Source organism: Corvus brachyrhynchos, unplaced genomic scaffold, assembly GCF_000691975.1.
Source record: "Corvus brachyrhynchos isolate BGI_N302 unplaced genomic scaffold, ASM69197v1 scaffold56, whole genome shotgun sequence".
Taxonomy (NCBI): domain Eukaryota; kingdom Metazoa; phylum Chordata; class Aves; order Passeriformes; family Corvidae; genus Corvus; species Corvus brachyrhynchos.
In genome coordinates, this window is record NW_008238664.1 from 8,123,749 (window position 1) to 8,136,953 (window position 13,205).

General features: G+C 43.0%; 1 protein-coding gene across 1 annotated transcript in view; it reads right to left on the reverse strand.

Moving 5' to 3' along the window:
- UTP20 (UTP20, small subunit processome component) overlaps positions 1–5,492 on the reverse strand; it is a 69,880-nt gene extending 64,388 nt beyond the window's left edge. The window contains 1 exon segment of the mRNA XM_008636663.2: positions 5,448–5,492. Within this exon segment, the coding sequence (XP_008634885.1) occupies positions 5,448–5,492 (45 nt within the window).
- Between the last annotated feature and the right edge of the window lie 7,713 nt (positions 5,493–13,205).

Sequence of the window (13,205 nt, forward strand, 5' to 3'; positions counted from 1 at the left end):
AAAGCATTGGGAGGGGGAGCGCAGCCCACAGCACAGCGTTGGTGGCTCGTCCCGAAACGGCCACTACCCAGGTCCCTGATCTTAGTACAGGATTTTGTCCGGGCCTCAAAAATTTAAACAAAACCACTCATCGCAGACGAAGTACATGCAAACCAAATCCTCGCACAAGAGCATATGGTTACGGAGTGGTCGTCCCTTGCAATACACGGCCTGTGGAAGCCTCTGCCTGCCGCTGCAGTTGCGGGAGGGGAAGGACGTGTGAGTAAGGTGGGAGGTGAACTTGAGGTTGGGAGGAGCTTTGGTGGGGGCAGGTGTAGTACAAGCAGCTCAGAACCACGCGACTGCTTGAGGTTTCGTCTTGCACAACTTGAGACTTTGGCCCTGCCCAGGCTGCCTGCCCTGCCTGCTGCTACAGGCAGCTCAAGGCCGCTTTCAGGAACCAGGCGTGCAAGTTATCCAGACGGAGAGACAAGGGTGGATTTGAGCACGGCTGAAGTTCACTATTAGGAGCACGTAGAGACCCACAACTTCGAACAGACCCAACAGGTTAAACACTGACAGGTGCATGCAGAAAGGCTGCCCACAGGCAGGCAGTAAGCCATTAACATGATAGTCATCTGGGCAGGTAGGGGAACGTGCTTGCTTCGGCACCTGTGGAGTCAGAGCTACTGAGACAGCTGTTAGCTTTAGACCTTGCTCTTCTGCTGTTGGAATAGAAGGGACTTCTGGCGTTTGCATTAAGTGGAAAGAGAATGCCTAATTTTGCATTGGAGTTTGAAAAGGTCGGCTTAAGTGGTTTCAAGCCCAAATATCCCCATAGAAAGTGCAGCTAAAAGCATGTGAAGAAGTCTAGATCCACAAGAGCTTAGGCACCAATATGTAACTGTTTAAGAGCGCAAATAACCTTCCAGAAATGGTTAGTAAATTCACTTACTATGTCTCCTACATATTGTATACTTGTGGAAAACAGTCTACAAGATCTTTTTTTCCATTATGAATAGCATCTTGCAGAGCTGTAGAACTTCTTGGGATGCATGCATTACAAAATCATTCAAGGAAATGAGCAAAATCTAACATTCGTGCAAAGTAATGGGGAGAAGAGCTCAGGTGTGCTCTGGCTGTTGCAGAAGTCATCATCAGCAAAAATAAGAGACATTAGAGGAAGTTTTTAAAAGGCTACAAATGCTTCTTTGTGTTTGTAAACTGGCAATTTCTCAGAAGATTGAGATAGGGTAGATCTGCAGCTGCTGATGTTCCTGGGTGTTTCTGGGTGCAAGAGCTACTCATGGACTGCACTTCAGCCAGCACTGAATACTGCACTTGGAGATGCATCTTAGTGAGCCTCAGGGTACTAGTGCAGGTATCAATACCACTATGACCATGACAGAAGGTCTGGTGCCTCAGTTGGCAAGGTTCAGTGACCCAGAAGGGCCCTTCCCCACTTCTGTATGAGCTGCAGCTATGTTAACAATATCCTTACTACATACACTCCACTCTGACTGCAATGCCTCAAGCCTCAGGCCTTATTCTTTTACTTTTCCAGTAAGAGATGTTGTTTTTCCATCTCTGGGCAGGCCCCAGCTCCAACAGCCTGAGATTATCTGATGGTGTCTGTCAGCAATTCTCCTTCATAAATCTCTGCTAACGGCATTAAAAATTAAAAGCAGATGGCCTTAAAGCAGATGGCCTTCTGAAGAGCAATGGCTTATTGGTAGTAATACCTGTAGAGGCACGTAGAAGAAACCTTTGTAAAGCAGTGCATGCATGTCTACCAAAGCAGTTACCCATGCAGATCTGACTTCTTCAAACACCCAGTGTGGGCTACAGCCACCAGTCCCTGACTCTAATCCATCAGCACTTCTGAAACAGGTCTAAGATTCCTATGTCTCCTCTATTCCTGGGTTTTTAGTCCTGCAGTTCAAAATCTACTTGCTGGACTCAGCAAGAGCCAGAGCCATTTTATGTAGAAGCGAAGCAGGCTTATCTTCTGGTGATGTGTAGTTTAGCCTAATAATAGTAATTGAGGTAAAATACCTCAATATTTAACCCAAGATGGTCTCACAGGGCAGAATTAATCTCAGATAACCTACATATTTACTTTTGGGGGGGCCCGAGTGCTGGAGAGCCGGCCAGAGTAACGACACGAACACCGATACGATTTGAGCATCGTTCTCCCTTTATTGTTTCCCTATACAAGCTTATATCTGCTTTTGCAAAGATTCACACCCAGTCCCTCTAGACGGCCCCTAATCCTTGGGGGAGCCGACCAGTGCATTACTTTGCCAAGGACTCTCAAGGCTGCCTGCAGCCAGGTGCTTTCCAGGCCTGCCTGCAGCCAGGGGCCTGTTCAGGGGCTTTTCCTCAGCAACCCTGGGTTGTCCAGTCTTTCCAGGGGTATCATATGCCCCTGTTCCACAAGGAATCCCTCTACAATTTACAATACATGTGTCTGCCTTTGAGATTTAACTGCAGGCTCCTTTTTGTATTCACTAAAGATCTAGACACATTCTTGTACTTGAAACATCTGTGTTAGAACAGAATTAATTGTACGCTAGAATTGGTAGTCTCAGAAAGTCTGGATGACCCCATTATATGTGCATATCTACAACTGACCCTGTGGATGCTCCCCACAAGACATAGATCGATAACCACATAAATACACAGTATCCAAACTGTTACCAAATTGCTCTACTTCTGTCATATTTTTATATGTATTAATCACAAGCACAGCACATACTCCTAAAGCCTGTATGACACTGAGTTTCTGACTTAAAGGACATGTTACCTGGCACTATGTAAATATTACATGTTACAATGAGCAGCCAAGTCAGCCTATTTTTAACCACAGGACATTGTAGATTGCATAAGTAACACAGGTATAAGATCAAATTTTCATTTTCCTACCATATTCATAGAGGCATAGTGGAGATGTGCCAGGAAAGGAGTTTGCATAAGTAATTATATTGTGAGAAGATTTTCCCTTTCAAAATGAAACGTAACAGGATAATAGATGAACAGAAACAACTGTGAATTAGGCCAAACTACTTCCAAGCTTGGATGCCCAAAGCTAGGTTGCTCAATCAATATTAAAGACCCAAAATAAGTAACCAGAGCCTTAAAGTGGCGACAGTTATCCGAGCTGGTTGTGAACCCAGAAGCCTTTCTCTTTGTCTATCTTGAGCCACGCCACAGAACAACTTGGGGTGCAGGGGCTGCATGGCTGTAAACCCACGGCATCACAAGAGCTTTTCAAAATCCTCCTATAGGGGGAAGCTGGTGTGAGCTGAAGGCAGGTTATACAGGTGCATCATGCAGTTTGGTGTATTCTTTCAACTGAAGCAAACAGATTTATATTTTTTTAATTTGCCTGCAAAGTAAGGAGAGCCCTTTGTAACACAATGACATATTTTCACTGCCAGTTTCCTCCTCAGCTTGTAGCTGGCATTTTGCCTTGCCTTGCGGGAGAAAACCCTACAAGATTATGTAGGATGTTGCTGAGAGCACTTCAAAATCAAAGCAGACAAGATACTGGAATCCTGTTCTGCAATCTGGTGGAACTGTTTGGCCACATTTTTTCTAATATGCCTGAAGCACAGTGATTCTGCAAATAATGCAGAACTCCAGGTCAATGCTAGCTGAGTGATGGGGAGAATTTCACCTACCCTTAGGTTTGCTGATCAGAGGGGGTTTGAACAAGGGGCTGGAATATAGATGCCAGATTTTCTGTCTGAAATATCCTGAACTTAAGGACTTCCCTCACAGAAAGGGGCACTGACAACCTGATTCAACCCCTTGACACACCTAGGCCAGTGATTCCTCTATTGCAAGTCAGGGTCCTGCTGCAGAGCTGAAATAGGTGCACTGCACTAGCTCCGTCTCTTGAAGTAAACTGAACATGCACACCAATAAATCATCAACACAATCCCTGGCACAATTTTGGTTCATGCCAGTTTCCTGCCCAGTAGGAACCCATACCTGGGGATTTTTTAGGCTTTGGTTTTCTGTTCGTTGTTTGGGGGTGGGGGTGGTTTGGGGTCGAGAAGAAAGTTTTAGAATTTATTTGTATTAGAAAGAAAAAGGGTCTGATTTCTGCACAGACCACATGTATACAGGTAGCCCCAGGACAGGAGAGGTTTGCAGTGGTGGCTACTGCTGTTGTTCCTCATCCACTGCCCTGCCACAGCGGCAGCAGCAGAACAGCCTGCTGTTGCCTTGTTGAAAGCAACAGTAATAGAAGCAGCAGCAGGAGGATTCACAGAGGAATCATGGGGCACAGAAAGGAAAATTAAAAGGCAAGATGGGGTCTTGTACCCCAAAAGAGATCTGAATGCTCTCCTGCATTTCACGCTCACCATTAAAATTTGACAGACACCATCTGGATTTCAGGCTGTCTGTCATGTGTCTGGGACTACTAACAGTCTGTTTACAGCATGACATTCAGGGGAAAATAAGTCCAGGCTCACTGAAAGGAATGGTATGTTCCTGGCATAGAATAGAAGGTAATGTACAAAGCAATTGGTACCGTTCTTCATATCTCTGCATTCATCTCACTCATGCAACAAAAATTAGGTACCTAGATTTGATGTTTTGGCTAATTAATTTTCTGGGGGTTTTTTTCTTGTTTGAAGCTTGAACTGTCATGGTATTCATGCAGCTCTAACTTTGTTCTCAGGTTCCAATAGAATCAGTACTTCAGTTATCCATTCCTGATCTCACAGATCCAAGAGACATAGTGTACAAAAGCTGAAACTCTGAAAAAAAGGTCTAAGAATCTCAGCTCTGCAGGTGTATTGTAAGGAAAAGAACATTTAAACTGATACATACCCTTAAGTTGAGACTGCTAGGAAGCAGTCTAATTTTGATGTGTACTGTTGAGTGAAATATTTGTGGGTAGCTTAGAAAAGTGGAAGAACTTATATAACATCAAGAGACAAAGCAGCCCTTCCTGGCACTTCTACTGTGTCATAAGCTGCAGGTACTGGCTGCTAAATTAGATATATTCACTAGAAATTTCCAATATTGGTCTATATAAAGCAGAAAAAAACCCCAACAAAACACCATAAAATCCAACCAAACCAATCAACCAACCAGAAAAACACCAAAAAATTTTATTGATGCTCTAACTGTAGAGATGTTGATAATACTAAGAAAAAAATAGGGCTGTCCCTTCTTGCCATAAAATTTAAGTAAGTTTTTGGACCCTGCTGCTGCTTTTAATACTGATTTATGGGTCTTATTTATGATCAGATCAAACAGGAGCCATTGAAACAGCTGATAAAACAAACATACTGAAATAATAGACCCTTGTAAAAAAGATATCTAGATGGAAACTGACACTTCAGTAATAAAGGAAATGGAAATGAGCCTCAACCTCCAAGTAAGAGAGAAAACCCAAAAGACACTGAAGCAGATGAAGTCCTGGTTGCTTGAACTGGGCAAGCACTTACCACAGGGGTGTAGTTCACCTCTCTGGCTATAGCCACTGGCTGCATGGGGGGCTATATTTCATAGCCAGTAGAAGAAGATGAGCACGTGCAGGGTGCCCACCACTGCTTCTTTTGAAGTGAGATGAAATAGGCCCCTTTAAAATGGTGATCAGCTAATGGTACTGTACAGATACAGAGCATCTGCTGTGCCAAGAGATGGATTCCCTGAAATCCAGCTGCAGCCAAAATGCTTCTCCTCAACTGCCATTTCCTGCTGCGCTTCCTCGTGTATCACAGCAAACTTCACCAAGTTTGCAAATTGCTAACACTACCACATGGTATTAACCTGACTGTGCAGAAGCTGTGGAGGCTTTATGATGATGCTGGATTGACACAATCTTTTTTGCCTATTTAAAAATGCATGTTAAAGTTATTATTTCTTCCCCATTGCCTTAGCCCCAAATCCACATTTTCATCAAACCCCACTCGGTAGCCTATTTGAACACATGCTAATACTGGATAGCAATACTCTAAAGAAACGGACATTAATTTTAAGAGTCTTAGTGTGCCTGGATTAATAAAGTCCCCCTGCCATGGAGTTTGGTCATAAACATCCACATGACACTTGTCCACTGTCCCCCACCCACCACAGATCACCCACCACTCCTTAGCATCCTGCAACAGTCATAAGACTGCAGTACAGGAGGCCAGAAAAACTGCGGTGTGTCCCAGCAGCATATCAGGAGAGACCAAGCATGCTGGCAGCATTTCCACTCTACAGAAAAACCAGGGATTTGCTATTTGAAATGTCCAGGTAGCAACAGAAATAGGTGCAACAAATCTCACATTATAGAGGAAAACAGAAGAAACAAACCAAGCCAAAGACAACAAACGCAGATGGTTGGACCTGAGGGAAACACCGCCTTCCTTATCTACTTTTGGTGATGGATGTTGCTTTGAGGATGTCTGACAAACAAACTGATTAAGCACACAGAGCTGGTGTAAATATGCATGACTGCCTTCAAACATTTCCAAGCAATATATGATCTCAGCATGGGCAGCCTTGACACAGAGTAGAAGAACTGAGGACTATCAAAAAGGGGTTTGAAAGAGAGGCAAGGCAGTTGGTTCCTAGGGACATTAAAAAATTGGAGGAATGAAGTGGATAGGAAACAGCAATTTTGGGAGAAATGCCTCATGGGATTTTGTGTCAAAAAAAAGGCAATTCTTGCAGAAGAAGTGTGAGAGGGAGGAGAAAGTTTCTTAATGTAAAGAGATGGGGGCAAAGATGAAAGGATTGAGGGAGCACAGGGGATTTAGCAGTAGCAATTACAAAGAAGGATGGGAGGCAGATAGTAAGGGAGATGTCAGAACTGGTGATAGACCCTCTGGATTATGCACAGAAAAATAAATCAAAATAATCAAAAAGCTAGTTAGGTCACTGGGGCAGTTGCAGGCAACATTTTTCAGAGTATTTTGAAGTGGCACAGTTAGCAGGCTCATTTCCAGAGGCTTCCTCCATAGAAAATGCAGAGACAGGCTCCTCCAGGGAGCATATCAAAGCAACAGTTTCTTTCTGAAGAGCCCGTCTCTCTCCTTCAGTAGGGAGCCAAGCTGCATAACCGAAAGTACCTACGCAGTACACCTAAAGCAAACACATATCAAAATAACACCAGCTAGAACATGTGAACTGAGTTTGGATCACAGACAGTGCCAAAAAAAAACCCCAAAAAAGGAAACAACAGAAACAAAATACGGAAATTCAGAAAAATTTACTCAGAAAAAAAATCAATTTTTTGTTGATCAATCTGGTGAACATTTGACAGCCCTTTCTCATACATTAACTGCAAGTAAGCAAACTAGTTGAATTGTAATTCTGTTGATGCAGAATTGGACACCTTAAATAAACAAAAGATCCCAAAGCCATGGGAATAAAGTCCAAACATGTAACTTATTTATCCATTTGAGTTAAAGAAGTAAAATCTGTACCACAATTTTATTCCCATACTAATTGTTCACTTGAGCAAATAATTATGTATGCTACATCTCACTGCATGGACAGTCCATAAATAAATTTTGAAATTTGTTCTTTTAAATGAAAGAGGAGAATTCTGCAGCAAATGCATTATAGACTCCTAATCATTCAGATTTAAATGCTCAGTAGTCAAGGCTAACTTAAATACTTCCTTCAATCCTGGAGCACTGACTATTGATTTTAAAAGGTGTGTTGGTATTAGTGGGTTACACAATCTGAAGTTTCCTTCTCAAGACCATTAAGTACTCACATTTAAATTATTTTTCTTGCAAACTGCATTCATTCAAATTCCAGTGGAATGCAGAAATAGAAAAAACAAGCAACTAAGAAGGTGTCATTCAAAATGTCAACATAAACCATGACTTTTATGACCCTTTGGCTCTTTTCTATTTGTTGATCTCTCTCTTAGCAAGTCACTCTTTCTGTCCTTGTGTTCCAGACAAGCTAAGCATGAGAGGACAAGCACTCCAAGCAAACAAGTTGTTACCCTGAAAGACTTCCTATGATTAGGGTCTGAAGCAAAGACCTTTCACAAATCTACACCCCTCCAAATATAGGATTTGGATAGGATGACATTGTTAGTGCCCACAAACAGAACACAGTCCGTGCAAGAGGCACTTCTATAAAATTACTGCTGGAAAAATGTTTCTAGAAGGATGCTTGAAAATGTACCCTAGTGTAGGTACAAAAATGCTGTTAGTGAGGATCTTCTTGTTATTTTTCTAAGTCCGTGAGAGACTTTTCTCTCTCACAGAAGAGGTAGCAGGGAATGTAAACAACCAAGCCACCTGCAACCTTGGAAAGTCTTGTTTATGGTATAGTAGAAAATATTTTGATAATGGATGTTTTAGGATTTTGGCCAATCACCCCCAAGGGGTGGCTGGTCCTTTGTCCAATTAGACTATGAAGAAAAAAGTCTATAAAAGAGTTTGTAAAATAATTAAATAAATCAATCTTGCTGCACAATTCCTGCCTGCTGGATCTTCTTCTCCTCCTCCTCCCTATAGCTGCGGGACACGGTGATATACCGTAGGAACCAGGCCTGCGGTAATACCCTAGTGATATTATTGGAAGTAAAGAGGTAACAATTACGGGATGTCTCAGTAAAAGAAAATCCCAGTGCTCAAAATGCAGTTGCCAGGTGACTATTTCTAAGAAACTCATCCAAATTTCAAAAGGAATATTGATGACACTGCTCTTGAATATCGATAATGATACTGCTCTTCTGAATATCCTTGCAGGGTAATTCTGTCATGTCCAAACACTATTAACAGAAAAAGGGCTGACAAAAAAATAATTAAAAAGAAAGCTAAGAAAATCACTAAACAAGACTGTGGGAGATTTCTCTAAGGTATCTGCCCTGGTTTAGACTGGGATAGTTAATTTTCTTTTTAGTAGCTGGTACAGTGCTGCATTTTGAATGTAGTATGAGATGAGTGTTGATAACACACTGATGTTTTTATTGTTGCTAAGTTGTGCTTACCCTAAGGCAAGACTTTTCAGTTTCCCATGCTCTGCCAGTGAGCAGGTGCACAAGAAGCTGGGAGGGACCACGGCCAAGACAGCTGATCTGAACTAGCCAAAGGTATATTCCATACCACAGAACAACATTCCCAGTATATAAACTGAGAGGAGTGGGCCAAAAGATGCTGATTGCTGCTCGGGTGTGGGCTGGGCATCAGTCAGCAGGTAGTGAGTAATTGAATTGTGAATTGCTTGGTTTTTTTGGGTTTCCCCCCCTTAAATTAAAATTATCATTATTGTCATCATTATAAATATTATTATTATATTTTATTTTGTTTCAATTATTAGACTGCTCTTATCTCAACCCACAAGTTCTATGTTTCTTTTTTTTCCATTTCTCCTCTCCACTGCAAGGTAGGGGGCAGGCAGTGATCGAGCGGCTGCATGGTACTTAGCTGCTGGCTGGGATTAAACCACGACAGGAGCATTGAACCAGGAGAAGCAAAGCCAGTGACGGTGCTAGTCAGGTAAACAGCTATAGTATGCCCAGCAATTCAAAACAGCAGTGTGTGGACAAGCACAGCAAGTAGAAGAGATGGGGGTGTATCCAAACACTAACTGATGTTCAGAAATATGGAACACCATCAGCAATGAGCTTCCTTTACACCAAAATGCAACAGGCTTCTCAAGGTGACAAGTGATGCTGCATAGGAAGGAGCTGCTGCAATCAAAATCTTCCAAAAGTAAAAGAAGGGCAGTTTTACTTGAAGTATTGCATTGTGAGAAAAATTCACTGTCTAATTAGGAGTCAATGATTAATTTTGATATGTTATTCCCAACAATAACTGTGATGTAAAAGAAATTTAACAGGCAGCTCCATGAACAGAGGAGTAAATGGAACCTGGATCCCCATATCTCTGTGTCTTAGTGTGGGTTGGCTTGTGAACTTAAGATGAGAAACTTTGCCTGCAGTTGTGTGTTTTTAAAGTCTTTCTCTCAAATGGTTTCACCATTACCTAATAGAGGTTCAGCTCCTGCAGCAGTTTTCCTTTCAGCAGGCTTTCTGAGGCCTTGGTCTCTCTAGATTTTGGTGATGGTGTACTGTGGTCGTTGCATGAAGTGCAAACACCTTCCACATCCATACGTGTATATATACATACAGGGCATGATCCCACACCTCTGATTTCCTAACAAATCATCAGTTTTTGTAGCTTTTGTTTTGAAATTATTTTGTTTGTTTGTTTTTACCAAAAGCCAACCATTTTCTGGCACGGTTTCCAAATTAATCCCTGTGTAAGCAGCACAGAACAGTGGCCTGTCCTGGCACTACACAGGAGTGAAATTGAGCGTAAATTGTTTTTCATCTGCAAGGTACAGTGTAGGTACACAAGGTGTAGGTACAGCTGAACTCCACACAGTCTGAAACTTCACACTCAAGCAAGGAATTACTGGAAGTTGGAGAGCTCCCAGGCTGCCAAAGCAAATTGCAAAGGGTCTTGCATCACTGCTGAACAATGGTCACCAGGCCTCCAGTGCTCTCCTCCCTCACTTACAGTTGTTTTTGCCCATGCCCACATTTGCCTACAAGCAGGAGAATCCCTCAAAGTCTATTTTCACATCTTAGCTCAGAGAGGTGGGCAGCATCTCTCCAAGTTCAGGGCTCAATATATTTGTCTCATCTACAGAAGAAAATCTATTCCACCAATCTCCCAATGCAGTGGCCCATCTACATGAAAAATAACAGGAAAGGAATGTCCTTCCAAGTAATACAGACTTCCAGAACACCTCACAGAACTGTCCTGTAGTGGGAATGAGCCCAATACAATCACAAGGAAGGAGCCATTTGGAACCCATAGGACAGTCTGGGGTTTGTTTAGTCACATCCATGGCCTTTTTAATTTGAGGGTGCTGGAGAAATGTGAATATTACCCCTCTTGCTATTAAACACTGAATCCCACTGATGTCAGTAGATCTTACAAAAACAGAGTCGCAGCAGCAGTGAGATGAGGCACCACATAAGGCCCAGTGGAGATTGGTCAAAGTGTTACAAGAAGACAATGAAATACACTCTCCGAGTTTGGAAGACAGTTAAATAACTATTGTAGCAATGACAAAAAGCAAACACTTGCAGTTCTGTCTCTGTCACACAGTACAAACTGACAGAGCTAATTTGGTTCCACATGTGAAAAATACAGAAAAACATTTAGTCCTGTTTTCCAGGTTCACTTGGTGTGATTTAGAACATGGCCATCATACAGATTTGCTGCTGGTTCCAAAACTGGAAGCATCCACATGGGAGGATCCAGCCTTTCATGCCATATTGGTCATGATGACTTTTGAAAGACAATTTGCTTAACATTACTTGTAAAAGAACCAAGGATGCCACCTGAAACCAGAGCAATGTCCATTTCCTTATAGCTGCTTGTGTTTCAGTTATGAAACATGATTTGTTTTTCGGTACATGTTATCACTTGCTGTGTTTACATTATGTCAAAAATGATAAAGAAGCAGAATCAAAATTGTATTAATCCTGTGTAATTAATACTTTAAATGCATGTTATTGTTTGAATGGTTTGAGCAACATAATTCCTGAAGGAGTGCAAACAAGGGACACTGAGCATGAAGCTCTGAGCAGCACAAGCTGTGGGTTTGGGCCAGAGCCCGTTTATGTCCTTCCTGAGAAAAAGGGATCGTGCTTTTTGACAACAAATACTTGTTTTGGACGACACCAGTTCATTGCACTGAGTGGGGATGTGCTGGTTTTGATTGAAGCTTTGCTTGGAAGGTTTCTCATCTTTCATATTGTCAAAAGCTGATTTAAGGCAACCTCTTCAGATGGTCAATAAATCAATAGCCTAATTGGTAGGTGTAGAGCATAAGTTTCTTTCTTGCTCTTCCTCAACAGGACATCTGGAAGCTCTTACTCATTGTATAAGTAAATAGAGGGTAATTGGGCCAGAGAGACTGATGCCCTAATCTGCTGTGGTGACATTAGGACATGCCACTTGTACCCTATGGCCAGCTTCTGTCTCTTCAGCGACATTTATACTCCCAGATAGGCAACTAGACACCAGACCAACACAGACATGATTTCACAGTTCAACTTAATACGGACCAGACTTCCACTTGCTCCCCCTTGTTCCAATGTGCACTCAGAAATAACTCCAAAAGGCCTGCAGCTCCAGAGCTCCCAAGGAGAGAGATGTTCTGTCATCTGTGCTTGGCTGTCAGGTGCCTGGTCATTTCTGTCTAAGATACAGAAGGCTGCTGAAAACCACGTCTCAAAATGGTCAGATACAGGCAGAGCACCTTGATCTGAGCCCAGAGCACTTGCAGCAAAGACTACTTCCATCTTATCCAGCTGTGGATAAGAGCCAGAAGAGGCTGGGCAGGAACAAAACTTAATCTACCTTCTATGAAGGAAAACTGGGTAATTTTTAACTCCCAAGCTGGTTCTGACTTTTACTAGGTAATCACCTCCAGCATAGCACTTTGCCAATGCACAGTTCAAGATGGAAAGCTACTGTGCAAAGCTTCTGAACTCTGCTGCAAGGTGTGCTGTGTGTGGCTGTGCTGCTGTCAAGCCCATCTTGATCAGCTTTGGCATCCTTTCATCTTCATTCCCCATCTGGGGTTGCTAATATATGGCAAAGAGGCCAAATGTGGTATTTGCTGCGTTAGTCCTGTGTGTACTGCTCGCTATAGGAACAGGCACATCTCCACCATTTGACATACATGGCCTTCAAATCCCATAGGTGTTTTTGATGTATTCCTCTCTGGGTAAGGTGTATGAATCTCCATTTGTCACACTCCTGTGCACTTTGACTCTTGAACCTGTGATTAGTTGAAGACTGTCAGTAAAACTTCTGTGAGCACAGTGCAAGTAGTAGGGCTTCCCTGTTACACAACTGCAGTGTTCAACAACTCACCTTGGTGAATCTGATTCAGTGAGTTACCTTCCAGATTGCACAACCCATGGAAATGTATCTATTAAACGATATTTTCACCTCCGTCCTTTGGGGAGATGGTGGAATATGCTAATGAGCATGGGTGGGTTCCCCATCCTGTGTGAAATGTCTTCCCTCCAAAAGCTCTGGACCGGGAAACCCAAGTTTGCGGTGTGACCGCGTTCAGGCAGGGCGGTGCCGTGGCGCCATCCCGCAGCCCGGAGGCGCGGGGCGGGCAGCCCGGGCCCAGGATCGCCGCCCCTTCTCGCTCCGCAGGGGGGCTCAGCGCCGCGGGGGGGCGCGGGCGATGGGGCCGCATACAGCCCCACACAC